Here is a 27,651-nt window from a genome sequence, read left to right as displayed (position 1 = left end):
TGTACGTGTGCGCTTGTGCGTGTGTGTGGGGTAAAGCTCCGAAAAACATCACAACCAGAGATGGCGGTGAATGAGAAGCCTTGGTGCATCAGAGGACTGAGCTTGAAAAAAACAAAAAAAAAAAAAACAAGGAAAAATAACAACTCCAAACCCTGTTTATATATCTGGCAGCAAACCAAAAAAATACTTTCAACCAGTCCTGAAATTATACAATATAGTAAAAAATAAAGCGAAAAAAAACAACAAGCTATCGATAACGTTCTGCTTTGTTCTTACAAAGGCTATTGCCTCGAAGTTGCCCGTCTTGAAAGTATCTAAATATACACAGCTCCCTTCTCCCATAGTGTCCACGTCTTTATCTGTTGTTCAAGCATATCGGTAGAATCTAACTGGTTTGTCAGAAAGGCTAACAGACAGACATCAGAGGCCTGGATAGCAGAGTGTTTTCCGTAGCTGTTTTTTTTTTTTGCGATAGGTAATTATACATCTCTTCAGAAACGGAGGAAAGTGCGTTTTTGCGACGCCTGAATCCGGGTTCTGTCCGAAGCGGAGAACGTCGACATCCCGGGACGGCCCCCCCCCCTCTCTGTCACTCCCTCCCCAAAAGTCCTTGACGGCTGCAAAGATGCTCTGCTCTTCCTCCACCTCCTCCTCCTCCTCCTCCTCCTCCTCACGGTCTCACTCCTCGTCTTCCTCGTCCTGGGGCCGGTGCCGGTGGGGCGCGTCGATGGCCTGCTGCGATTGGACGCGCTGGATGGACACGATGCCCGTCAGGACCGCGTAGCCCAGCATGGCGCCCAGGGCCAGCAGCGCCGACAGCAACTGCTTACGCCGCTTGTGAGGCTCGTGGTCAAAGTCCCCCCCGTCCGCCTGGCCCGAGGGCTTCTGGGAGGGGGGCTCTGAGAGAGAGGGGGAGGGAGGGAGGGAGGGGGAGAGAGAGAGGGAGAGAGGGGAGAGAGAGGGGGAGAGAGAGAGAGAGGGGGAGGGAGAGAGAGAGGAGGGGGAGAGAGAGAGGGGGGAGAGAGAGAGAGGGGGAGGGAGAGAGAGAGGAGGGGGAGAGAGAGAGGGGGAGAGAGGGGGAGAGAGAGAGAGGAGGGGGAGAGGAAGAGGGGGGAGAGAGGAGGGTGGAGAGAGAGAGGGGGAGAGAGGGAGGAGAGAGAGGGAGAGGAAGAGGGGGAGAGAGAGAGGAGAGAGAGGGAGAGAGAGGGGGAGAGGGGGAGAGAGAGAAGAAGAGGGGGGAGAGAGAGACAGAGAGAGGAAGAGGGGAGACAGAGAGAGAAACAGAGAGAGAGAGAGAGAGAGAGAGAGAGAGAGAGAGGTCTTTGTTAGGACCAGAGAATTCACTAGAGAAGTCAAACCTAAAGTCACACTTCTAGAACGTTCTTGAGGAGGTCTCAAGCCTGGTCCAGGGCAGCCATCTTGTCTGCTGGCTTCTGTTTTCATCTTAAGAGTTTAGGCTCTAGAAACCAGTGGTGAGGCGAATCAAAACAGTGTGGGCCGGCTGCCCCGTGACCTGGCCAACGCAGAAGTGCTGAAAGACCAGAAGACCAGAACTCTCCAGCACCAGGGCTGTGGGCTGTGGTCTTCTAGGGTTTCAATAAACGCCTCGGTTCCACGAGAAGAAAATAAACAAACTTGGTTTCTCATGCCAATGGTCCCGGGACACACAAGAACTCCATCCCATCCCAACTCTATCACAGTGAGGCTGCAGACGGGACTTGAGTGTATAATGGGAATTTTGGGGCCTCTGAGGGGAAGTAGAGGGTGAGGATGTTGGAGCAGGGTGTGTGGTGCGGGGTGTGGGAAGGGGGTCGTGTTTGGGAGGGGCACACACCTCGCCCCTCGGAGGGGAAGTACAGGGTGAGGATGTTGGAGCAGAAGAGCCGCAGGTTGTCCAGGGAGGTCAGGTGCTGCTGCAGTTTGGCGTTGGGAAGCTTGGCCTTCACCAGCGGGGCCAGGTACCCAAACACATAGGCATCCAGAGAGGAGGGGCTGGACACACACACACACACACACACACACACACAACAAACACATACACACAATTACACACACAACAAACACATACACATACATATACACATACAATTCCATTGTCACCAAACATAGAGAATACAGTCCCTGATGTGTCCTTAAATGGGGCAGCCTGTAGCCTAGTGGCTAAGGTACATGACTGGGACCCAGAAGGACCGGATTTAGCCCCGGTAAGACCAGCATAGCTGTTGGGCCCTTGAGCAATCCCCCTTAACCCCACATTGCACACTGGCCCCGGCTTAGTCTAACCAACTGTAAGCTGCTTTGGATAAAAGTGTCAGCTAAAGAAGAAATGATTATTATAACATTGGTAGGCGAGCCAGGTTACTTACGAATCCCCGAAGAAGAACTTGTGTGAGCCCAAGCGCTGAGAGAGCAGAGTCATGCACTCTAGGGCATCTCTGTACAGCTGTGGAGAGAGACACAGAGCAGAGTCAGGCACTCTAGGGCATCTCTGTACAGCTGTAGAGAGAGACACACACACACACACTCTAGGGCATCTCTGTACAGCTGTGGAGAGAGACACACACACACACTCTAGGGCATCTCTGTACAGCTGTGGAGAGAGACACAGAGCAGAGTCAGGCACTCTAGGGCATCTCTGTACAGCTGTAGAGAGAGACACACACACACACACTCTAGGGCATCTCTGTACAGCTGTGGAGAGAGACACACACACACACTCTAGGGCATCTCTGTACAGCTGTGGAGAGAGACACAGAGCAGAGTCAGGCACTCTAGGGCATCTCTGTACAGCTGTAGAGAGAGACACACACACACACTCTGGGGCATCTCTGTACAGCTGTAGAGAGACACGCACGCGCACACACACACACACACACACACACACACACAAAGAAACACGTGCACACACACACACACGCACGCGCATGCACACAGAAACACGCACGCACGCACGCACGCACACACGCACACGCACACGCGCACACGCACACGCACACGCACACGCACACACGCACGCACACACGCACACACACACGCACACACACACACACACAGAGAAACACATGCACACACACGCACGCATACGCACGCACGCACACAGAAACACGCACACACACACACCAACACGCACACACAGAAACATGCACGCACGCACACACACACGCACATATACACACATGCGCGCGCATACATACACACACAATCCCACACACACGCACACACACACACACACACAAACACACGAGTGCACACATGTACAGACACACACACACACACACACACACACACACACACACACACACACACACACACATACATAACCACGCACGCAAGCACACACATGCACACGCACATATATGCACACACAACCCCACACAAACGCACACAAACGAGCACACACACACACACACACACGTACACACAGAAACACACACAATACATCTTTTGAGAAAAGTCCTATCTCATTGAGAGACCCACATAAATGACATTTGCATAAGCTAGAAACTGTAAAAACAACCGCCCTACATATATCAAACGTATCCCGGGACGCACACATACTGTAAGGCGGTGATGTTGCATCACTCGCTCCGTCCCAAAGCCGTCTGACCCCGAGAACAGCGCGAAAGAATGAAACCGGGCCCGATGATGTCATAGGCGTTGCCATAACACAGAACAGCACAGCGTTCCTCGCCGGGTGAAAAATGAGCGAAACCCCCGCGCGGCCCCCTGGCTCGCAAGTTTAAGTTACGGGGCGTAACGTGTCCTGACAGAGGGGGTCGTAAGTCACGCCGAAGCCACGCGTGGTTATGAAAAAAAAAAAGTTTGGAGCGACGGTTCGAAACATGACCTCGTTCCAGGGCGGGAGGGCGGGCGGGAACACCCCCCCCAAAAAAGACGTGCCTTTCACAGAACGAGCGCGCCAACGCCCCTCCCTCCCTGGGCAGCCGTTAGCGGAGTTCCCACGGCAACTGCGTCTGACCTCATTCTAACTCCTGGCTCAAAATGGTGGACGGGGAATGGGGGGGGGGGTGGCTCGTTCCCTCACTTCCCAAAATTATGAATCACTGGAGGACAATAGGATCTACAGAGCCCCAACCCCCCCGGGTGGAAAAAAATATATATTTCAACGAGGAAATCTGTATTCTGGGTTTTTGAATTATAACAGATTTTCACAGTGAATTTTTTTTTCCTCCACCCGTAGGGATCTGTCCTGGCCCAATGTGAGATGCTCTTTGCCAGCTTTACCTGGTAAGAATTGATGTGTAGATACATTTACTGTGGCTGTACGGAGGTACTCTTTTGAGTAGTGACGTCATAGTGAGTTTTCATGAACCCCCCCAAAAAATTGGCAGGGCAAAATTTCCGCAGGAAAATAAAACGATAGGCTCACCCAGCGGGTCATGACAGCAGACGGCACCTTCCATTTCCTGGACCCGCACTCTCCCGTTAGGCTGGCGGGAACCGACCTTTAACCCCGGCGTGTGGCGCGGCGTATCCTAGGTAACGGGGCTCACCTCCTTCTCGATGTCGTCGCCAGGCTCCAGCCCGCTGTCGCCGCGGACCAATCGCAGCCGGTCCAGCTGCTGCCCGTGGATGCGGTTGGGCAGGAAGAAGTTGAGCGGGAAGGGGACGTTGTCCGCGTGCCAACGCCGCGTCAGGTCCACATAGTTCTTGGAGTCCAGCCAGAAGGTGTAGATCTGGAAGGCAGGACGGCGAGAGCGATTTTACACGCATACGTGCCATTGGAATGTTCTCAGCTGAACATTCTAATCCCACATTTGCGATTAGAATGTTCAGCTAAGAACATTCCAATCGCACATTTGCGATTAGAATGTTCAGCTAAGTACACTAAATAGACGAAAGTAAAGCAGATTAACAGACAGGCAGCTCGCTTCACCTCGGGCCTAAATTGGGTGGCCATTTTAAAGGTGAAAACCAACCCAAGCTTACAGCAGTCCTGGCCAGTACTGAACACTGAAAATGTTCTGGTCTGTCCGGTACGACTGTAATATCTAAGCCGATTTATCTCTCTGGGGCAAGGACACGGTGTTCCATTCCAAAAATAACGCGATGGAGGCATGATGCTCAGCAGGCCCTACACCAGGATGCAAAGTGACATCATTTCCTGTCCTGGGGGGGGGAAGAAGCGCAGCTCAGTTCAGCTTGGAGGAAACATGAGAAAACATTCCTCAGATGATCCGGTCCCAGAAAGAGAGAGAGAGAGAGAGAGAGAGAGAGACAGAGAGAGAGAGGTAGCAGGAGAAGGAGAGGTAGAGAGGGAAAAGGGGAGAGGAGAAGGAGAGAGAGAGGAAGAGCAAGAGGACAAGGAAAGAAAGAGGGAGAGGAAAAGGAAGAGAGAGGAAGAGGGAGAAAGAGAGAGCTACCAAATTCCTGTGTGGTCCACAGGGAACGCTGGCGTTATGTAAGAAGCTTGTCGGCCGATTGCGTCCCCTGAAACAGCGTACATTTATTTACTAATGCACATTTCACACGTCCTCCCAGAAGGCACAGCGAGCGACTCCAGTGGGCTGCAGTCCTCCCAGGAGTGCCAGAACATCAGCCATTGGCCGACCGAGCAAAGGGGGCGGGGCCTCCCCTGGGCGGCAGGGGGTAGACCGTGTCTAGAAGAGCCAGGCCCAAAAATGCCCACCAATCAGGAGGGTTCCACTAGCCCCGCCCACCTGGCAGGGGTAGAAGCACTCGTAAAATTTGAGGGTGTTTTTTTGGGGAGCAGCCAAACGGCAGCGATAATTACCTCAGGCTCGTTTACTTTCTAACTAAGCTTTCGAGCGCAGCACGTTTTTTTGAGGCGGGCGACAGACTGGGGAAGGAGAGAGCGAGGGACTGTTACCGAGTAACTGAGGAAGCCCGGAGATCGGGCCAGGGCGCCGGGAGTCGAACCCTGATATGATATTTACATGAAGAGCTTTATCAGACGCTCCTAGCCAAAGAGCGGGAGCCAAGGCCGGAGCGGAGCAGGGAGGATATGGCTTTATCAGCACTATTATGCAAAATTTACAACATAATGCTACGAGAGCCGTTCAACAGAGACGGAAAACTGGGCCCGTGTTTTGTTCTGGCAGATCGAAGAGGCCAAAAGCAAAAAAAGAAGCATTTTAGTCAAGTATTTATATTACTTTTTTTTTGCTATTCCTTTTTCTTTTTGACAAAAATCTTGCCAATGAGGTGAAACGGTATTACTCATTTCAAGATTTGCCAATGGGGTAAGAAAATGTCACTTATCAAGCAGACAATAACTTAAATTATTAGAAGTTTCATTAGAAGATTAAAAAGGTAGTGTACATGCTTCCCTGGAGAGAACCAAGACACAGTTTAACCAGTATGGTCGGACTCTCCGGTCCTGGTTCTCATTTCCTTTCCCCACCAGTGCCCCCCTCTCCCTCCTCGGGTTCCTGTCGTTTACAGCCCATCCCTCGCTCCCTCTGTCCTCCTCCACCCCTCCCCCTTCCTCCCATCGCTGAGACCCAGTACCTCCGCCCCTCTTCAAAACACCCATCAAACCCCACCGCTAACCAGACCGTCAACCCCACCGCTAACACCAATCCCTCTCTCTGCCTCCACCCTTCTCTCCCACTCTATCTCCGTCTCGCTACCCCCTCTCTCCCCAACACCCTTATCTATCTATCCATCCATCCATCCATCCATCCATCACCCCTCTCCACACTGACTCACCAGTGCCGGCAGCAGTTTCTCCTCCAGTAGGGAGATGAAGGCGAGAGTGTCCGCCCCCTCCTTCGCCGATAGGTCATAGTCTGCATTGTACTTCTGAAAGACAGGAGAGGCAGCCAATCAATGATAATACAATACAATAATACAAATTTTTTATTTAGCAGACTCATTTATCCAAAGTGAATTACAGTTGATTAGACAAAGCAGGAGACAATCCCCCCTGGAGCAATGCAGGGTTAAGGGCCTCGCTCAAGGGCCCAACGGCTGTGCGGATCTTATTGTGGCTACACCGGGGATTAAACCACCAACCTTGTGGGTCCCAGTTATGTACCTTAGCCACGAGGCTATAGGCCGCCCCTGTAATGGGTAACAGTTCCTGCTCACGCCCAGCGGGAATAAATAACCCCTGCCTGACAGAGGGCTTCACGGTCAATAACAATGACAATAACACACATGTTGCCGAGCTATATTAGATTAAAAATGACATCCTATAAGATTAACACATTCAAGTGAACCATAAGCGTCCTGACCCTGTGACATCATCGCGGCTGTAAGCAAATAAAGTTTGATTGACTGATTGATTACAGCCATTGGAGTTTTTTTTCCCCTCTCCCTCTCCCTCTCCCTCTCCCTCTCCCTCTCCCCCTCCCTCCCTCCCTCCCTCCCTCTCTGCAATCGTCTGCGCCCGTTAGCATGGCCTCTCTACTCGACTGGGGACTCCCGCCCCACGCAGGTAAGGTCAAAGGTCAAGCTGCAGCTCTCAGATAGAATTACTTCCAGGTTAACCCCCCCCAGGTGCAGGAAACGCAGGAAAGCTGTGAAAGCAATCGGGGGGAAGGGCCGTCTGGCTACTGCAGAAATACACCGCCAAAATAAGGGTCTCCTCTGTCACAATGATTTATTTTCACAGCTCACACAGTACTGAGGCACTACTACTACGGTGGCAATATATCAGCTACCAAAAACCAAATCTACACAGCCATACCTGAAAAACAGATTATACCTGCATGTGTAGATGAAATATACAGTGCAGTCTCTGAGTATTTGGACAGTCAGAGACACAATTCTACCATTTTGGTGATGGATAAAAATGGGCTGTAATTCCTACACGGTTGCCCCGAGTTAAATACCCTCAAATTAAAGGTGACAGTCGACAGTTTGATCTCATATTCAACGTGTCAGTTCACATCCAATGTCCTGGAGTACAGAGCCAAAAAAACAGAGTGTGGCACTACACGCAGGTCAGGAAATGGAGTTTGTTTGAAGCCGGCGGCTAACGCACAAACGTGCCTTTGACTGGAGATGAGGACCCAGACGAGTGCTCACTGAAACAGACCCCCCCGTCCCGGGACATGACCCCAAAATGGCCGCCTGTCACACGGGCAAGCTTCCTCCCGGGGGGGGGGGGGACACTCCTGACCCAGTAATCAGGTCCAGACGCAGGGATTCCTTTGGGTTGTTTTTCCAAACCTACAGGGGGTCCTGCAGTCCGTGTTAGAACCGGCCGTGGGACGGGGGACCGGGGACTGGGATGGGTACTGGGACGGGGACTGGGGGGTTAGTCTAAACGGGGCCTGCAGAAACCTGAAGGAATTTGGAAACTGTCCCTGGAAACCCCACACCCCCTCTCCCCCAGTTCCTCACTCAATCTTCTGCCTTCAGCTCACATTTGATGCGGTCGCCATCCTGAGAGATCGACCACACTCGCAGCTCCTTCTTCACACCCGATGAGGGGGTGAGCGTTCTGGCACAAAATGGCTGCCGTTGCATCGCCCAGGTGGGTGGGGATCCATCCGCAGACGGTAGGAGGGAACCGAGGAAACGCGGCAGGCCTACTTAAGAGCCCGTAACGTCCGCAAGGGCGGGTCCCCCCCCGTTCCGCACAGTCGGGCGAGTTCCCCTCCATTGCGGCTCCGCGCGAGCGCTCCAGTTTCCGCTCCCTCATGAGGCCGTGAGTTAAGCCCGGCCAGCCGCGACACGGCCCACTGAGCTCCCCTCCACGACGGCTCCGTCTCAGCCTTCCAAGCGGCGGCCCTCTTTGAGGCCGCACGTCAGCGCCGCCAAAATGGCGGTCAGGGGCGGAAGGCTGTGGCCAGACCCAACTAAACAGAGACCGAGCGCCCTGGACTTTGGCCCTCTGAACAAACGGGTCACGGCGGAGTCGTTACGCCTACCGCGGCGGCCATTTTATGGAGTCTGCTTTTCCGCGGAGATGGAGAGGAGACTCACTCTGAATGCATTGCACTGCTCTACAGTGTCCGTAAGCAACCGTTAGGGCCCGATGAGTGACACTGTCCCGGTTCCTATTGCACAATTAATTTAGGAAAATGTTTTTAACCCTCCTCACATTTCTTTAAATCTCAGTGACTGCCAGAATTGATGAAGGTTGTGTGAAATTCAGGCTACATTTTAAATAAGAAACAAAAATAAATCATCTGCTTTGTCACCCAAAGTTCAGCAGCAACAATGCAGACACACATTGGACCACAGGAGAGAAAGCAATTAAGCAACTTATGGGTACCTCCCAGAGTCAGAAAAATCTGTATTTCTAGAATAATGAGTTAGAAATCTGGGGGAAACCACCAAATGAATGTTGGGCATGTCTATTTTATAGCCCTTTGAAAAGACTTTATCAAGTTTTTCGACGTTAGTTTTCTAGAACTCTCAGTTACCAGTAGTGATTATTACATCAGCATTAGAATGCTCGGTTCAGAACATTCCAATGTTGCATCAGCATTGGAACATTCAGTTAAGAGCGTTCTAATCACATGATTGTGACCTCACACCCTAAAGGGTTAAAAATGTGCAGACGTTTTCTACAGGGGTTTCCTTCATTCTGGGTTCTGTGAGTGATTGCCAAGAGACGGATTTGTCCCACGGGGACGGGGGAAAGGAATTCTGTTCCAATCCGCGCTATTCCGCATCCTCTGGCTCCAGGCCACAGATGAGAAATCCCAGCCCAAACCCCGGCCCAAACCCCAGCCCAAACCACAGCCGTCTGCGTAGCCACCGCTAGTGTCTTCAGCAATGTCTCATTACACACCGTCTATATTCATGTGTGCAACTCCAGCATTTCTCTAAATATCAGTATTAAAAATCTACCTCAGTCTGTACCGCTGTGCATTTTCCACACGTTATTCCCAACCGCCTTTTCCAGGGTCAGGGGATAATTTTCCAGTAACCCCACACCCGCTCAACAAACACCCCCAAAACGGGTTCAGCGCTTTCTGTTCAAATTCCCTCCGATGAAGCAGATTTCAATCAGTGCTGGGTGACGACTTCATCGAGCAAAATTAAAATAAACGCACTTCCATTTTTAAAGTATTCAGGATGTGGACTAGAAATACATCACACTAATAGCAGGCCATTTAAACAAAACTCTTTGATGGTCCATGAGCCAGTAATTGGGACTCGTGGACCATCAAGATGACGTGAACGTCCACTCTCAGAAAAAGGGTTCTTTGGCTGGTCTCCATAGAGGAACTTTTTTTAGCTCTTTACAGAACCCTCTGTGATAAGCGTGAGGTGTGGAAGCTCTCAGACAAAGAACACTTGAACTAGAGGGGAAGGGAGGGGGGTGGGGGGGGGTCACCTGTTTCCTGAGGTGGATGATGATCTTGCTGGGCTGAGAGACACTGCCCTCCTCTCTGGTCTTTAGAGCTGGCAGAGAACCTGCACACACACGCGCACACACACACACACACAGAGGCAGACACCAGTGTCAGAACATCCGACTTCCTGCTCACTTAAAGACAGAGTAGCTCATTGGCCGGAAAGCACACACAACTCAGGGCCAATGAGGAACGATAAAAAGCTGATGTAGGAGAAGAGAGGAGAGGGGAGAGAGGGGGTGCATGGGAAACGCTCCGGAGAGGGGGGGCTGGGTGTCAAAGGAGAGAGAGAGAGAGAGAGAAAGAAAGCGAGAGAGGGAAAGAAAGAGAGCGAGAGAGAAAGAAAGAGAGAGAAAGAGAGAGAGAGAGAGAAAGAGAAAGAGAGAGAGAGAAAGAAAGCGAGAGAGAGAAAGAAAGAGAGCGAGAGAGAGAAAGAGAGAGAGAGAGAAAGAAAGCGAGAGAGAGAAAGAAAGAGAAAGCGAGAGAGCGAGAGTCCGCTCACCCACTCATGAGCGTTTCTCCATCACAGACTCACTCACCCGTTCCCCCCCAAAACAAACACTCTTCCCCCCCTCCTCTGGGCCTCCTTAAGACAGAGAATCCATCAAAACCGCTCCAGCTCAATCGGCTAAAGGGCTCACAAGGACAGCAAGCTGCGCCAACAGTGGCAGATTCTGATTATGACAACAGTTCACCTCCTGTAGTACTGCGTGGCCTATAGGGTATAATATAGCCTGCTGTGGCTCTCCTGTAGTACTGTGTGTTCTGTGGCTTACCCGTTGGGCTTCTCCAGGGGTTGGTGATCTTGTGGACTTTGAGAGGGGCGCCTGCAAATTTGGCATAGGCCTGAAGATGGGGGGTGAGGGACAAGAGGGGAGGGGGAGGGGGAGGGAGAGAGAGAAAGAGAGAGAGAGACACTGACCGTTAAACAGACCCCTTACACCTCCGACCTCTAACCTTTGACCCCCACCTTCAGATACGCATCGGGCGTGAGATTTCTTAGAGCATTTTAACAAAACAAAGGGGGTGTTCCTCTGTGTCCTCCACAGTGCACCCAGTTCAAATTCCCAGGCGCCTAAAATAACACGCATGATCCCGCTTACAGAGCATTGACATACACGCCGTATGCAGTGCATTTTATGACATTTCTGTGTCATTACTGCTGATATATTATGTGTGATGCCAGCTTCATTTCCCCAAAGAATCTAACAGAAATATTCAGAAATTAATTTGCTCATTATTTCAGCCAATAGTTCCAGCAGAACACAGTCCACATCACAGGACACTGGTTATCTATATAGGTTTAGGGGGCCCACGCTGTGCGTTTCACTGCCATCCAGAGGCCAAACGCCGTCCCCCTGACTCTTTACGAGCAGCCCGAACGGTGCCAGGACTGTCTGCCGGCACGCGAAGCCGGCGTTAGCACGTTAGCAGCCCGCGGAAAGCCGAGCCTGGGGCGCGGCGAGTGTGTTAAACCAGCGAGAGGCCGCTAATGGCTAACACGCTAACGAGAAACGGGAAAGCTGCGTGAGCACATGTGCACACATGTGTTAGGGTACAGACTTACACATAATGCACATACTAGCACACACATGCACACACACACACAAGGGTACAGACTTACACAAGCATACACAAGCATACACAAGCATACGCGCACGCACGCGCACACACACACACACACACACACACACACACACACACACACACACACACACACACACACACACAGTAGAATCAGTCATATCCACGCCGTTATTCAAAGCTGCCTGATACCATGGACGGATACACGCTTCACGTCGCCACATTTGTGCATGATGGCAGAACATTAAAGGAGCAGTACCCACTGGAAACAAGCAGACGTGTTCAGCTGCAACATCGAGCTAAGGGCAACATCAGGCCAATCCATCGCAAATGACATGAGCAGTGGACATCGCTCCTATTGGTCCTCTCGGACTCCAGGGGTTCATTCCGATCGCTTATTTTATCCCTCCTCGCCACCTCGCTCCTCGAATGACCCGGAAGTAGATTGAGGTCCGCCATCTTTAAGGACGTTCAGACACATTGAAAGCTCCTTGAAGGAGCTAGGAGCGAGGAGCTAGGAGGCTCCTGAAGGATTCTTCGAGGGAAGGAAAACGAGGTGGTAAAAGCCAAGCCGGCTGCTCTTGGCAACAGTCACAGCAAGACGGGAGGAAAACGCACAGAGGGCTTAGCGGCCAAAGCTCACGAGGAGTTTCATGAAGCCTTCTGACGGGACGAGGCGGTAATGCGATCGCGGGGAGACGAATCCGGCCGTTTATAGCGCAGACAGACGGGACTCGGGCCTGACGACGGGAGAGGAAGACAGGGTCATTTCCTCAAACGTGTCGAGGGGAGTAAACGCTGTTCCCCTCCGCGGGACACAGCAGGAGGGGAAGTCGGGAAGACAAATTCCCGAGCCGGGTTCCACCACCAGAGCGCGCTTCCAAACGGTCCAGCCCTGGTGTAAACTTAGAGCGCCGTTAACCGTATCGGGAGCAACAAAAACAGCAAAGCTCATCGTGTTCGGCGCTGGTAGCGTGACAAAACGCCATCTTCCCACACTGCATTACCGGGATGTAAGCCCACCCTGGTTTAAATGAAAACAACGAAAGGGAAATTAAAAAGGATTAAAAGGGGAGGCGTGGTGTGGTTCCAGGTTGGAGCGCATGTTCTCCCCGGGGTCCGTGTGGGATTCCCCGGGGTCCTTGTGGGATCCCCCGTGTCCTTGTGGGATTCCCCGGGGTCCGTGTGGGATTCCTCCGGGCGCTCCGCTTTCCTCCCACAGTCCAAAGACACGCAGGTTCAGTGAACTCAGATGTTTCAATGAAGCAATAACATTTAAAAAAGACTCTGAATTGGCCATAGGTGTGTGTGTGTGTGTGTGTGTCTGTGTGAGTTTGTGTGTGTGTGCACTGGTTCACCAGGAGGTCACCCGTCACGGGTTGAGCCTGCCTTGCACCCAATGCATTGTGCCCCCACCCCGGACATAGCACACCCAATGCATGCTGGGATAGCTGCCCGCCCCAGACATGTGGGTACAGGTACTGGACAGAAAGGATTAACATTACAATCTGCTTCACCACCTGGGAGCGAGAGGCAGAACCGAATAGGACCCAAGATCCTCAGAGTAGGACAACTGATCTGTGATCAGTTCTGTCTTTTGGCTCACAATGGACAAGATAACAGAGACCTGACCCTGGATCAGTTCATCTTTATGAATAAGGGACCATGTTCTGAATAGGTTAAATCAAGCTGGGTGGCTGAGTGTGAGTGTGTGTGGAAGCCTGGGGCTTCTCCCTCCCTTGAGTAACGAGCAGAGCCAGAGTTTTCCAACCAGCCAGGAAACCGCAGTTAAAACAAGAAAACATCAAACGCTGACATCATAGCCATGGTTTTACTGACAGAATTCCTCGGAGAATCTCGAGCTGCTGCCGCGCCGTGAAGCCGAGGGACGGAGTACGAGACGGGAGCGAAAATAAATCACTCGCATTTTCATCATCCGCGGGAAAGAAAATTATACCGATAAAAAAAACGCAGCAGCATCTGCAGGTGTGAGCTCCAGCTACCGCGTTACCGCGAGCGGGAGTTGGAAAAGGGATCAGCTTCCTAATTCGCGGTAATCACCAACTGAGACAAATAGTTCTGCGTCTTGGAAGCAAGGTTTTGGGAATGCAGTCCGGGAGTTGCTGGCTGCAAATCTCTCATTTGGCAAACGGCTGGGTGTACACACGTACAACATGGCAGTACTGTGTGGAACCATCACATTAGCCCTTTAAAAAGGTGTGAGGTCACAAACATGGGATTAGAATGTACGCAGCTGAACATTCTAACGCTGATGTCACAATCACTATGGGTAACTGAAAGCAATGAAGAACACTGACTTCAGATTTTTAAAAACATTCCCCCCAAAAAAACCCAAACTATTCTTCAAAGGGCTAAAATGGCACACATACCATAGCATATTCCTAAGAGCTAAACCACATAATTGCATAGTTTCCACGTGCACTTAATTGCATTTATTGTTGACTTTTGGGTGGTGGGTGTAGACCGGTAATAACAAGCACCCACCGACACACGTAGTGAAATATAAACCCAAGTAATAGCAAGATAATGCAAGCAGAGCAGTTTTAGGGAGGCATAACAGGCAGAGCGGGCTTATGAGAGCAGTAACATGTCAAAGACAGCAGTGTCAGCTCAATGAATGGAAAGAATCTGTCATTAACACACAAACACAAATGCATAGCCTCTTTGTCAGACAGGCCCACACAGGTAACACACACGCGCGCACACACACACACACACACACACACACACACACACACACACACACACACACACACACACACACACACACACACACACACACAGTCACAGCCACACATACGCACTACGCACACAGAACTGCGTGTACACACACACTTCCCCCTGGCAGATTGTGCTGGAAACATTCCTGCAGAAAATCCTGAATGAAAACGCTGGTTTGTGCGGCCGGTGTAACTCAGGCTGGGTCTGTGAGGGCAGATTGTATAACACGGCCCTGAACTGTATGTGTCTCTCTCTCTCTCTCTCTCCCTCCCTCCCTCTCTTTCTTCCCCTCTATCCCTCTCCCCCTCCCCCTCTCTCTCTCTCTCTCCCTCTCTCCGTCTCCCTCTCCCAGGCCACCGTGTAGCTGCAGAGCCTGTAGAGCTGAACTGAATGGACCTTTAATGAGAATCAAAGGGCTGCCTTTCTCCTTCTCAAACATCGAGCACAGGGCCTCCACACAGGACCTTCCAGACACAGGCCCACTTCAATAGTTTTTCCAGAAGTACCATAAAAAATGGGGGAAAAGAAAAAGGGGTCTACGTTTTGGTATAAATATGTTCAGGACCTCTTTAACGCTCAGGTGGAGCCTGGCCTCGCAAAATCTTTAAAAAGGACACGGCAGAGCACCAATTACACGTCTCAGTTCAACAGCATATATACTGAGTGCTTTATGTAAGCAAAAAGCCCACACTGTTCTTCAATAACAGGGCCATTCAACTTGAACCCTTTGTAGAGTAAGGTTTTTTTGGAATGTTTTTTCAGAATTCTAAGTCAGTGTTCTAGAACTCCACTGCCTTAAGTCACCAGTGGTGATTGTGACATCAGCATTAGGACGTTCATTAAAGAACATTCTAACCACATTTGTAATCTTAGAGCTCGTAATTGTAAACTTTCAGGGCTAGAACCATTCAACATACAATAAAAATAGATATTTTGAACTTCATATTTTAATGTCCCCCGCCTTGCGAACTGGTCCTTGAAATCAGCTTTAAATTCCACCCTGCATTATTCAGACTGATCATCTTTCATCACCAGACAGATGTGCAAAGCTCTCTCTATATTTATTTTATGATAGTAGCACAAAGGGCAATGACATTACAGCATCAGGGATTTGAACATACAACCACCTGGCTACACACTGACGGGGTGTGTATGCGTGTTTGTGTGTGTGTGTGTGTGTGTGTGCCTGCACTGGCCAACCAGGAGGTCACCCGTCAAGGGTTGCGCCTGCCTTGCACCCAATGCATGCTGGGATTGGCTCTAGCCACCCACCCCAGACATACAGGTGCTGGACAGAAAGGATTAACATTACAATCTGCTTCACCACCTGGGAGTGAGAGGCAGAACAGAACAAGGCCTAAATTCACAAAGAGTCAGACAAACCCCCAGGGAAGTTGTTCTTTCACCATCTCTGTGACAAAAACCAGACCCGCCCCCAACCCCCCCTCTTTCTCAAGCCCCCTGCAGCAACATCCTGTTTAGACAGCTTTCCAGCACAGAGGGACATGGGGTCCATCCCCTTTCAGAGGTGAACAGAGCAGGAACGACTGACCCCCTTATTGGGGTCCCACCCCTGGGGTCTCCAAGCACCCAGTGGGTCTCTCTCCAAACCCCTTCCTCTCTTTAGTGACATTTAACGCTAACTCAAGCGCAAAACGCGTTTCATTTACCACGGGAAGAGATAACCACAATCTGTGCTCCTTACATAACACCATCTTCATTTCTGGCAGAAACACAAGTCTGGCCTTAAGGGGCCACCGTACAGATGACGTATCTCTTCAAAACAGATCAAAGTAAAGAAAGTAAATGACTAATAATTCAAAAGGAGTCAGCAATAGCTTTCATATGAATATAAATTCTGTTTTGGAAACACTTCTTTTTTATTGTATTCCCATGGTACTTAAAAATGATTGAGAGAAGTATATCTCCTTTCAAATTAAAATGTTATTTTAATGACCATTATATAGATAATAGCCTAAAAGATACAGGTTTGAAAAAATGTTTTTACAACCATAGTTAACATAGGTCAAGCTGAAAGTTTGAGCAACATCACTTTGACTGTAAAATGTTTGTTGGATAAAATGTGTGCAAACTCAATTTCTGGTTTGCCCATAAATGTTGACATATTATCTCTGTGTTTTTTTTTATAGCTAACTTTCTCATTCTTTCCATTGAGACTAAACAAATATTTTTCAAGAGACAGAGGAACACATTTGGTGTTAAATTCATGTGACATCTGGTGTTAAATTCATGTGACTTCCCTCAGTATTCCTCCCAAATGTTTTGAGATGTTGTTGTGGACGCACCTGTAACCTGTACTAAATCACTTGGCCTACACGTAAGCTTTGGGAAAAGCGCCTTCTGTTGCCAGACGTGCACACAAAGTGATGACACAAACGACAAGGAAGCGCAAATTCGGCGGTATAAGGATACACTATTTCCCCATTCACCTATTTTCTATTTTTTTGGAGGTTATTCAAGCTTCTTAAATACAATTTTGTGGTTTCTTACCTACTTCTAAGTTCTAGCCCAAACAAATTTCCTTCAGCCAAGATTGCATTGTCATTAGTTTGCCTTTTACACAGTACTTTAGTGTAATACAATACATTCTTGCCTGTATTCAATAATTTGTCCCTGACAAACAATTCAAAGCAAAAAATATTTATCTTCGCAAAATCAATTTGGCGAATATGTGCGAATATGTGATTGATCGATTTAACTATTCAAGTTAAGGACAATGCTAATTGAAAAAAAGAAAGATTCGGCAAAAATTTCGTTTTGTTTTTCTTTATTAACACACTTACATTTTAAATCTAATGTATATGTTCTTTGGTATGATTGTACTTGCAGCTCCGTGCACTTAAACCATAGCCTGTAGAAACTTGCGTGTAGGATAGGCTACAATGTCAACAACTATAGATAAAATTTGAGTGACATCGGATGGGTATTTAAACGTCCCCACAGTAGCTAGTGCCCACCTTGGGAAGTTGTTCATTCATTGATTTTGCAGATATTAGTTTTAATTGCATCCGTGTTTTCACATTCAAGGGTTCGAAAGTTGTATCAAAACGTAGACAACGGTCAGGCTGGTTGGCTCCGTGTACCGTTAAATTAACTGCTAGAGATCAGCCGCGAGAAAATTAGCCAACATAAGTTGGGGCGTTAACGTTAAAATAGTGACAACGGGGACAAAGCAACTGATGTAACAACATGACATTGGTCAGCCTGCAAGTTCACAAGCTATGACTGGCTAAATTTGCTAACCAGAATTAACGTGCCAAGATTAACGTGGCACAACTAGACTGTATTAAACGGCTTCAACGACGAGATTACCAAAGCACCCGTTGTAATTTAGCGGTAGCTGACTAGCCTAGCTCAATTGGAAGCGAGCAGGCAGCACGCGCACACACACGTACGGATTAGGTCATTCACAATATATCCTATTGCATGAAAGGGATCAGAGTTTCGTCGACGACACTCCACGAAATATGCCCTGTCAAGTATCTACCATTCATGCAAATAGTTACTTTCTTACCAGAACGGTCAAAGAATCTGTATCTATAGACGGTAAACCCCAGTCGCCTTTCCAGCAGTATAACTCCAAGGGGGCAGCCATCTTAATTTCACTGACTAACCTTTAACTCGGAAGTGTTTGGAAAAAGGTGTTGCTAATGACAACACAATTGTGGCAGATTACCTAGCAACCACAGATAGACGTGTTCTTGCTTTTGATTAGCTGGTTAACGTAATTAGCCAGCCTTCTGAAAACTTGCCTGAATACCATGCTGCCCTCGGGTCGTTAAAACTTTTACATTTAGCCTATACTGTATATCTCAGGACAGTCGAGTACATTGACACATCCACATAACGTGGGCAATCGGTTGGGTCATTTGCCAAGATATCAGCAAATGACCCAACATTTTTAATGAATGTCTCAAATGTCTCCCAAATATTCACCAAAAAAAAGTTACAATAATTTTTTCACTGTTCATTTAAAGCCATGCCAATCTCCCCAAGAGATAAACTGCTCATTCCAAAATATGATCTCAATTATTAAAGCCATAGTGTGTGTGACAGACAGCTAGATTAATAATAAAAAGATGAACATATGCTATAAATTTTTTTTTTTTATTGTCAAGGCAAAAGGCACCAACAATGTTTCATGCAATGGTTGATTTACAGAGTAGCACTGAAAGTTCTGGAAAGTTTTATTTTGTGAGTGAGGTCATATTTTAGCAACCAATCACTCTTCGGCATTTTCCATGTTTTTCTCTTTCCAGTTGTTAAACTCATTTCCTCGAGACATTTCCTAGCAAAATATCACACGTTTATTTATTTCATTATTAATTTATTTCTAGAACTTGCCCTTGCCAAAAAGAAAAAATGCGTAGCTGTTGTGTGAATTCCCTGTTAAATGTGTGTTTATATATGTCAAGATAAGACCATTTATCATGACGTAGCCTGGTTATTTTCTCCATCTCCATGTAATTTCTTTTTCCATTCATTTTAAATGGTGAATAATAATATGTGCTTAATATTATGGGTAACCATTTGGCTTAAATTAACAAATAAATACACAAAGAATAAAGATAGATAATATTGCTTACGCCTTTTCACAGGGAATTTATAAACATTTTAAGATGACATTTCTAAGACACTAGTTTATATATATACGATGATGTTAGAGCAATCAACATTAGTCCTTAATTAGCACTTACAAATGTGTTTGTTTGGCAAGTTAATTTTGGTCATTGCCAAACTCCCCCCATCTGTACACACATTTGGGTCACAGATGGGTAGACGTAGATCGAGTCCAGGTTTTCGTACTTTTCTAAAAAAAAACTCCCATGGCAAAGATCAAGACCCCCCCGTGCAGCTGATATCTCGCCCTGTGGGAAAGGTTTGGAGGCAAGCACCAGGTGCTGAGGACCAACTGTAGCACAAACCCCCGGCTGGCCTTTACAGAGCCGCTGGCCGCCTTGCCTGAGCGCAGACCCATTCATTCCCATTTAGGCCAAGGTGTTACATCATCATTCCTGGCCTCGAGAAGAAGTCAACACTGCATGCTTTGCATCCATACATGTGGACGTTCTAGTTTACCTGCTAGTTTAACACCTGAACTGTTACCATCTGAACCTATAGGTTCCTCCTGAGATTTCTTCCCATCTCCCACCACTGTTTGAGGGGCTTTCTCCCCACTAGGGAGCCGTTAGGGGGCTCATGGCTGCCATTTTCCAAGTTAAATGGTAAATGGTTGGCATTTATATAGCGCCTTTATCCAAAGCGCTGTACAATTGATGCTTCTCATTCACCCATTCATACACACACTCACACACCGACGGCGATTGGCTGCCATGCAAGGCACCGACCAGCTCGTCAGGAGCATTTGGGGGTTGGGTGTCTTGCTCAGGGACACTTCGACACAGCCCGGGCGGGGGATCGAACCGGCAACCCTCCGACTGCCAGACGACTGCTCTTACCGCCTGAGCCAATGTCGCCCCCAAGTTCCGACTGCCAGACGACTGCTCTTACCGCCTGAGCCAATGTCGCCCCCAAGTTCCCGTCCCTTCTGTTTCCCTGCGAAGCGTCTCCTGTGAAACGCGGCGCACAAATGAAATGGAAAAAAAGGGGGGGGCAGCGTGTCGTAAGATCCAGGCGAGCACCAGGCATCCCTTCGCCTCTGTTCTGGGTCATCGGATGACTCATGCGGCCTGTTCTCTCTTTCCCCCGAGACGGTTTGCCGTGAGGTCACCGCGCAGAGCCCGCTGCATCGGCCGCGTGTGTGCACGTGTGTCCGCATATGGAGACACGTCAGACGCAGCGCAAATATTTACCGAAGCTTCGCGAGGAAAAAAACAACACCAGCTGTTTGTGGGAGAGTGAGCTTTCCTGTTACTGTTATTGTTGTTATTGTCATTAGCAACAACAAAAAAAAACACACTACTGCCCTCTGTTGGACAGGCAAAATTGTGCATTTTTCTGTTAAAGGGTGAACAATATGTATTATCACGTGTGTGTGTGTGTGTGTGTGTGTGTGTGTGAGAGAGAGAGAGAGAGAGAGAGAGAGAGAGAGGGAGAGGGAGAGAGAGAGAATCGAGAGAGAGAGAGAGAGAGGGAGAGAGGGTCATGACACTGTATTTACCTTACCTTGATTAGATTAGAACCTTAATTAGTTCAGTAAGTATCCAGTTGCTTTAAAGAATTGGACAGGAAAAGAAAACAAAATCTGTAAATCTGTACATTGTTCTAGAGATAACAGGCTCTGTTAAATGTACGATTCATTTTATGATTTTTATTAGGCTAATATAAATCACCATAGGAATTTATATTGGAAAGGATTTTACCTTTTTCCCGAAATACCTCTTTTTCGACTTGCAGCCCACGTGACGCATTCCGATTAGAACACGAAGCCTCCGAAGACGGCTCCTTCCTCTCCGTTGCGTTCTGTGAGATATGCGCACTGAAACAGAACTTCCCAGAACTTCACCACAAGTGGGCACTATAACCCAACAACTTGAAATCATTTTTTCTTATCTTTGCGGGAACTGCGTTAGAATTCCCAGATTGGTTTAATTCCCCAAATTAAACCATGCACAATTACAAAAGTATATGCAGCTACACGAAAACACTTGCCATCTAGCTATAGAAGTGGAGATGCAACACTGCGCTCCTTCTCTCCACTTAAAAAAAATTAAAACGGACAATACTCTAGGATAAATGGACTCTAGGTCCATTGAGACAAGGATCTTAGTTCGTAATTATAACAAAAAGCAGTCACTCACAAATTATGTAGGAGAACAACGGTAGCAGAGCTGCAATGTGTCACACAGAAACAAGAGTAAATAAAGAGAAATGCTGTATTTTGTGACAATAAGATAATTGACAATAAGGTAAAGCAAAAAATGAACAATTTGTAGCATGTAATTGACAATAAAGTCAATAAGTTGTTGTACAACAATGTCGTATTGGAGAAAAGTTTTGGAAATTAGCATTGGCTCTGCACTATATATATATATATATATATTTTCAATTCTCTAGTGTTTAATTATTTCAAAAAACAAGTTATCCCATTTACCCCTCCTCATGTAAACTAATTATTAATTAAAATGATACTGTAATATCATACGCAGCATTTAATTGGAAGATTGTATGACAACCACAGCTATGTGCACTTGAAGGAATCAGTATTAAGCTATAAATAGTCAAAATATTTCTATAGAAATCTATTGTCATATTTTGCCGTTGATACATTCTAATGAGTTCACATGTAAAATTACATACATCATATATTTGTTTTCTGCCTTGAATATAATGCTAAATAGAATTATTTATTTTACATATATTACGCGGATTTAGACAAAAGCCCATAATTAGCATGCTTTAGCATCCAAAAAAAAAGACAAAAAAAATGAAAGCACTGGTTTACTATGTAATATCGTTTGAAGGAGAGTTGTTTCATATTTAAAAATTTTCAGGCGAGATTCAATTATTACGTTCTATTCAATATTCTATTCGAAAACCTGTGACTTGGGGAAAGGTTATAACAGCCCACGTGACGTTACTTAAACAAAGACGTGATTTACTCTTCCGTAGAATTGCGCAAAACAACGTGCTTTGGTGTGAATCATAGTCGTAGCTGTGCCGTAGTAGGGACTAATTAGCATGTTCTTTCATCAATTAGTCAAAGCCACGCCCTCTGCTGTGCGTTAAGATAATTCCCAAATAAAAGAAGCCTTCATCAAAAGTTGTAGCAGGTTATCACGTTTCACGTTCCATAATCAGCAACTATTCCGCCTCAGGCCCGCTGTCAAACTGCTTGGATTTCTGTACGCCCTGACAAAATGTTTTTGACGCCTGTTCAATTTTTGAGGACTGCACTTTGCATCATGATGTTTGGCATATCAGGTAAGATTTTAATTTTGAAATGGACTGTTATCCGGTTTAATGTATTGGAAGGAGGTGGGTGTATGGAACTCACTGCATTTTAGTACACAATTAGTGTATTGCCTTTGTAGCATTTCTTCATTCTCATTGGCAAGGCAATGTATTCTTGCAGTGGGACAGTTCTGTGTTTTACAAATGTTTTTTCCTTTTCACTCACAACAGCCTCTGTAGCCCAAAATCCAACACCAGCCGACACCAATCCCTACTTCCTCAGCATAAGGATCACCAACCGGATTTACAATGACTCCCTGGAAGACCAGAACTCTGTGGACTACAGGAGCCTGAGGGCAGAGGTCACACAGCTGGTAAGACTCCAGTTCCCATAGGTTTTTTGGATTGTTTTTCTTTCAAAGTTCTAAGCCAGTGTTCTAGAACTCCACCGCTTTCAATTAGCAGTAGTGATTGTTACATCAGCATTAGAATGTTCAGCTAAGAACATTCTTATCATACCTTTGTGACCTCACACCCTAAAGGGTTAAATGCCTCCTGATAGCATTATACTGATAATACTCAGGGCCAGACATTGTGTGAACTGTTCATCGAATGTGTGGATTGTTACACACAAACAAAATAAATAACAAATTAACTGAAATTAATTTGCTATAAAACATGCAATCCTGCCAAAATTCCAACATCACCATGTTAGAATCTCGATTCATTAAAGAAGTTCCAAGCCATTCACAAATCTGGCCTATGAGACCAGTCGTACTGCTGGTTTTCTGTACTAACTGATAGGGAATTTATCAAATGCCACATATCCATGAATTTTACAGTAAAAGTCTACTAGTCTTATTTACGATGGAGCCCCCATAATACATTTACCATTTATTAGTTATGCAACTTGTTACACTATGCTTAACATACTGTTATTGTTATTTATATTGTAAAGTTCTGCCAACCCATTGCCAGTACTTAAAAAAAACTAAAATGTTTCTGATTTTTACAACACACTGGTGTGCCAGGCTTAAACCAGTCCTGATTAGACCAGGCCTTTATATTTTTCAGTGTCTATTGTTGAATTGTGTCATGACATGGGATGTGCATTTGTTGTTTGTTATTGTGGATTGTGCAGCATATGTATTTAATTGTATTAATTGTAACCTGCCAAGGGACTTCAGATGAAAATTTGCTCAAGCTAAATCTGGTACAATTCAAATGGCAAATTATGTTTCACATTGTACATGGTCCTCTACAAATAAATAAACAAATAAACACACAAATAAAACAGAGAGGAGGAATGAAAAGTACCTTTCCTCATTGGACAGATTTGAGTGTCCCTGCTATAAACCAAACATGGAGGCAGTTAGCATGCCGCTAACGAGCAGCGTTGCCTGGATGCTAACTGCGAAGTTTCTGAAAGTGCAAAGCTGGAGTAATGTCGTTGTCGTTGCGTTTCCAGCTTTACAATGTGTATAACTGCTCAAGCTGCAGCACGGCGGACACCTATCTGGGCGTTTCGTGGATGACCTTCAGGTAAGCGTGTCGTCCTCGCCTGGAAACTCCCGAAGTCAATCAAACTAAAGAGATGCCAAAAAAAGCTCGATCGGTAACACTTTAGACATTTTATAATGCCGTTGTAAATGGGTAATATAGCATATGTAAGCAAATGATACAATTAACTACTGCCTTGCTGATTGTAGCATAGCAATGTGGAATTAGCAGTTCTGAACATATGTTAGTGAAGAGAGATTAGACATGTGTGACAACGTGTACTACTGTTGAGGCAGGCAATGTTGTACTCCGTTAGCGTTTATGCTAACAGTGAGTAGCACTTTCACAATATGAAAACCTTGACCTCGAAAAGTAGTAACACAATTATTATGATGGACAACGTCATTTTAATAGTCTAAAATGCCGGTGTTAATGCTTAGTTCAGCATGGATAATTGCAGAATACCCTAAAGTGCAGCCACACAATGTCTGATACTTTCAGTTCAGGCCATTCACTGCATATTTCTAGAATGTAAACGCGATCGACTTTCAATTCACCATTTTATTTGGTTTGCAAAGCTGCGAGAAAGAGGTTAATAAAGTCAACCTTTATTAACACTACGCTATGCCAGGGGCGGCTTATAGCGTAGTGGTTAAGGTAAATGACTGAGATAGGCAAGGTTGGTGGTTCAAATCCCGGTGTAGCCACAATAAGATCCGTACAGCCATTGGGCCCTTGAGCAAGGCCCCTACCCTGCATTGCTCCAGGGGAGGATTGTCTCCTGCTTAGTCTAATCAACTGTATGTCACTCTGGATAAGAGTGTCTACCAAATGCCAATAATGTAATGTAATGTAACATCATATTTGAAGTCCAGGGTTGACTCACAAGTGGCACCATTGCCTATTCTTATTCGTATTGTGTTACTGAAACAAGACTACACTGTGGCAGACGAACACAAGAGCTTTCTTCACGGCCTGTTTCGGTGGCTCCGTGGAGACTTCACACAGATCTCTCATAGCTGTCGTTCTCTTTGCTCTTGTTTACAGCAAAGGGTCAGTGATCGCAAACTGCAAGGTGGCTTTTCACACTATGTATGTAAACTCTGATGTGGTCAAGAACCTGTTCTGCAACAGCGCTGGAGCACCTGGTATCAGCAAACTCAAAATAGACATTGACTACACCCATGGTATTGATTGCCCATTCTTCTACTTCAGTTGCATTCTGATAACCTGATATTTGCTTTCTGTTCCTGGTTAAATAGAATTACCTATGTAGTTATGATCTTCGGTCACGTAGACACTTTGGACAGGCTCATTAGTCATAATTTTACAAATGTATTTATTTTTCATTTTCATGATAAAGTGACTCCAGCACCCTTACCCACAACCCCAATGACTACAACAACGACAACACGTTCGACAGAAAATACAAGAAGTACAACCAGAAGTACCACAAGAACCGCATCTGAAACCGCAACTAGAAGTACACCTGGACCCACAACTACAACAGGACCTGGAATCACCACAAGAAGTACATCTGGACCCACAACTACAACAGGACCTGGAATCACCACTAAAAGTACACCTGGACCCACAACTACAACGGGACCTGGAATCACCACTAGAAGTACATCTGGACCCACAACTACAACGGGACCTGGAATCACCACTAGAAGTACATCTGGACCCACAACTACAACGGGACCCGGACTCACCACTAAAAGTACACCTGGACCCACAACTACAACCGGGCCTGGAATCACCACTAGAAGTACATCTGGGCCCACAACTACAACAGGACCTGGACTCACCACTAAAAGTACACCTGGACCCACAACTACAACGGGACCTGGAATCACCACTAGAAGTTGGCCTCCATCTAGCAAATCAACCAAGACTCCATGGAGCACTAGTTCTGATCCGAAAACTCCATCAGTAAGCACAGCTGATTCCATGAAATCGTCAAGCTCTCCAATTAGCTATACAGCTGATGGGGGGAATGGCGAAAGTCCTTCTACATCAATGCACACCAATGGTCCTGCCCATGGTACCAGCTATTCACCAATAAGATCTACTACTGATGGAAAAAATGACCCAACTGATTCTCCATCCATCCATGGTACCAGCTATTCACCAATAAGATCTACTACTGATGGAAAAAATGACCCAACTGATTCTCCATCCATCCATGGTACCAGCTATTCACCAATAAGATCTACTACTGATGGAAAAAATGACCCAACTGATTCTCCATCCATCCATGGTACCAGCTTTTCACCAATAAGATCTACTACTGATGGAAAAAATGACCCAACTGATTCTCCATCCATCCATGGTACCAGCTATTCACCAATAAGATCTACTACTGATGGAAAAAATGACCCAACTGATTCTCCATCCATCCATGGTACCAGCTTTTCACCAATAAGATCTACTACTGATGGAAAAAATGACCCAACTGATTCTCCATCCATCCATGGTACCAGCTATTCACCAATAAGATCTACTACTGATGGAAAAAATGACCCAACTGATTCTCCATCCATCCATGGTACCAGCTTTTCACCAATAAGATCTACTACTGATGGAAAAAATGACCCAACTGATTCTCCATCCATCCATGGTACCAGCTATTCACCAATTAGATCTACTACTGATGGAAAAAATGACCCAACTGATTCTCCATCCATCCATGGTACCAGCTATTCACCAATAAGATCTACTACTGATGGAAAAAATGACCCAACTGATTCTCCATCCATCCATGGTACCAGCTTTTCACCAATAAGATCTACTAATGATGGAAAAAATGACCCAACTGATTCTCCATCCATCCATGGTACCAGCTATTCACCAATTAGATCTACTACTGATGGAAAAAATGACCCAACTGATTCTCCGTCCATCCATGGTACCAGCTATTCACCAATAAGATCTACTACTGATGGAAAAAATGACCCAACTGATTCTCCTTCCATCCATGGTACCAGCTATTCACCAATAAGATCTACTCCTGATGGAAAAAATGACCCAACTGATTCTCCTTCCATCCATGGTACCAGTCATCATTCAATGCACCATACTACTGATGGCACAGGTAGCTCAACTAAAACAACATCAGGAAGCACTAAATATCCATTTAAAACTACAACTAGTCCTCCAGTCCGCTACACCACAAGCAGAAGAAATGACCCGAGTCATCCTCCATCAGTCCACACCCGTGACCCCGACCATGGTTCAAGTAGCTCTGCAACTTCCCACACTGCTGACGGAAAAGACGTCACCTCCAAGGGTCTATCGGTGGGCACAAGGGATCCCAACTGGGCTAAGACCAGTGCTCAGCTCATCTCTGCACATCCTGGTACCTCCTCAGTCAGTCCAACCTCTGCCAAAACGGTGCATTCTGGGACAGAACCTCCTCCAGTGACAGAGCACGCCCGGGTGGAGACGACCACCACCTCCGGGGCAGCAGAGGCAGCGGCGGGCGGGGGTGGAGTCCCCGGCTGGGGCATCGCCATCTTGGTCCTGGCCTGCCTCATCCTGCTGCTCCTCATCATCATCCTCGTCCTACTGGTGGGTCCCGCTTTTGCGTGACAGAAGGGCCAATGGGAGATGTAGTCCAGAGTGAGCGCAAGTTCTATTCAGCCTT

The 27,651-nt window shown here is 47.0% G+C and overlaps 1 protein-coding gene across 1 annotated transcript; it reads right to left on the bottom strand.

Moving 5' to 3' along the window:
• Nucleotides 1–122: 122 nt before the first annotated feature.
• On the bottom strand, nucleotides 123–18,282 carry mtx1b (metaxin 1b). The gene is made up of 8 exons (XM_061256385.1): nucleotides 18,163–18,282; nucleotides 11,078–11,147; nucleotides 10,283–10,362; nucleotides 6,694–6,786; nucleotides 4,515–4,697; nucleotides 2,367–2,443; nucleotides 1,835–1,992; nucleotides 123–899 (listed from the first exon to the last, which is right to left on the bottom strand). Exons 1-8 carry the CDS (start codon nucleotides 18,241–18,243, stop codon nucleotides 679–681), a joined length of 963 nt encoding a protein of 320 aa, XP_061112369.1. The 5' UTR covers nucleotides 18,244–18,282; the 3' UTR covers nucleotides 123–678.
• Between the last annotated feature and the right edge of the window lie 9,369 nt (nucleotides 18,283–27,651).

The sequence above is a fragment of the Conger conger genome, chromosome 9 (genome assembly GCF_963514075.1).
Source record: "Conger conger chromosome 9, fConCon1.1, whole genome shotgun sequence".
Classification (NCBI taxonomy): Eukaryota; Metazoa; Chordata; class Actinopteri; order Anguilliformes; family Congridae; genus Conger; species Conger conger.
The sequence above is the reverse complement of the archived record's forward strand: the minus strand, read 5'-3'. Positions and strand labels throughout refer to the sequence as shown.